This window comes from Calidris pugnax, unplaced genomic scaffold (genome assembly GCF_001431845.1).
Source record: "Calidris pugnax isolate Ruff unplaced genomic scaffold, ASM143184v1 scaffold22, whole genome shotgun sequence".
Classification (NCBI taxonomy): domain Eukaryota; kingdom Metazoa; phylum Chordata; class Aves; order Charadriiformes; family Scolopacidae; genus Calidris; species Calidris pugnax.
The window spans coordinates 346,962-347,473 of NW_015090763.1; the positions used below are offsets into that span (position 1 = coordinate 346,962).

At 72.5% G+C, this 512-nt stretch overlaps 1 protein-coding gene across 2 annotated transcripts in view; it reads left to right on the forward strand.

The window, feature by feature from the left end:
• Positions 1 to 512, forward strand: part of FPGS (folylpolyglutamate synthase) — a 6,866-nt gene that overhangs the window by 5,120 nt on the left and 1,234 nt on the right. Inside the window, exon 15 of one of the 2 annotated variants that reach the window (XM_014950142.1) lies at positions 59 to 450. In XM_014950142.1, coding sequence (XP_014805628.1) covers positions 59 to 450 — 392 coding nt within the window. Of the gene's footprint in view, positions 1 to 58; positions 507 to 512 lie in introns of those variants that run through there. The other variant, XM_014950056.1, reaches the window with a different exon arrangement.

The following is a 512-nucleotide window of genomic DNA, read 5'->3' on the forward strand; positions in this document are numbered from 1 at the left end:
CCCCTCCCTGGTCCCCCCGCCATCCCCAATCCCTGACCCCCTTCCCCATCCCTCCCAGACCAGCAAAACTTCAACGTGACGCTGGAGAACGCCCTGACCCGCTGCCTGGAGAACCAGCGGACGTGGACCCGGCTGCTGGAGGAGAAGGCAGGACAGGACCCCTGGCTCCCGTCCCCGCTGCGGGCTGGGGGGCTGCTACAGCCGACCCCTGCCCGAGGGACCCTGCTCCTGGTCCCCCCGGCCCCGCGACCCCTCAATTCCCCATCCCTCGTCTTCCCCTGCCTGGCCCAGGCGCTGCGGTGGGTGGCACAGGGCCGGGACCCCCGGCTGGCAGCACCCACAGCCACGGGGGCTCACCCCCACCCTGCTGCCAGCAGCGGGGCCGTGCTGCTGCGGGAGGCGGCCGCTGTCCGTGTCCTGGTCACCGGCAGCCTGCACTTGGTGGGGGGGGTCCTCCGGCTCCTCGACCCCACGCTCTCCCAGTAATGGGGGGGGACAACGACGACGACGAC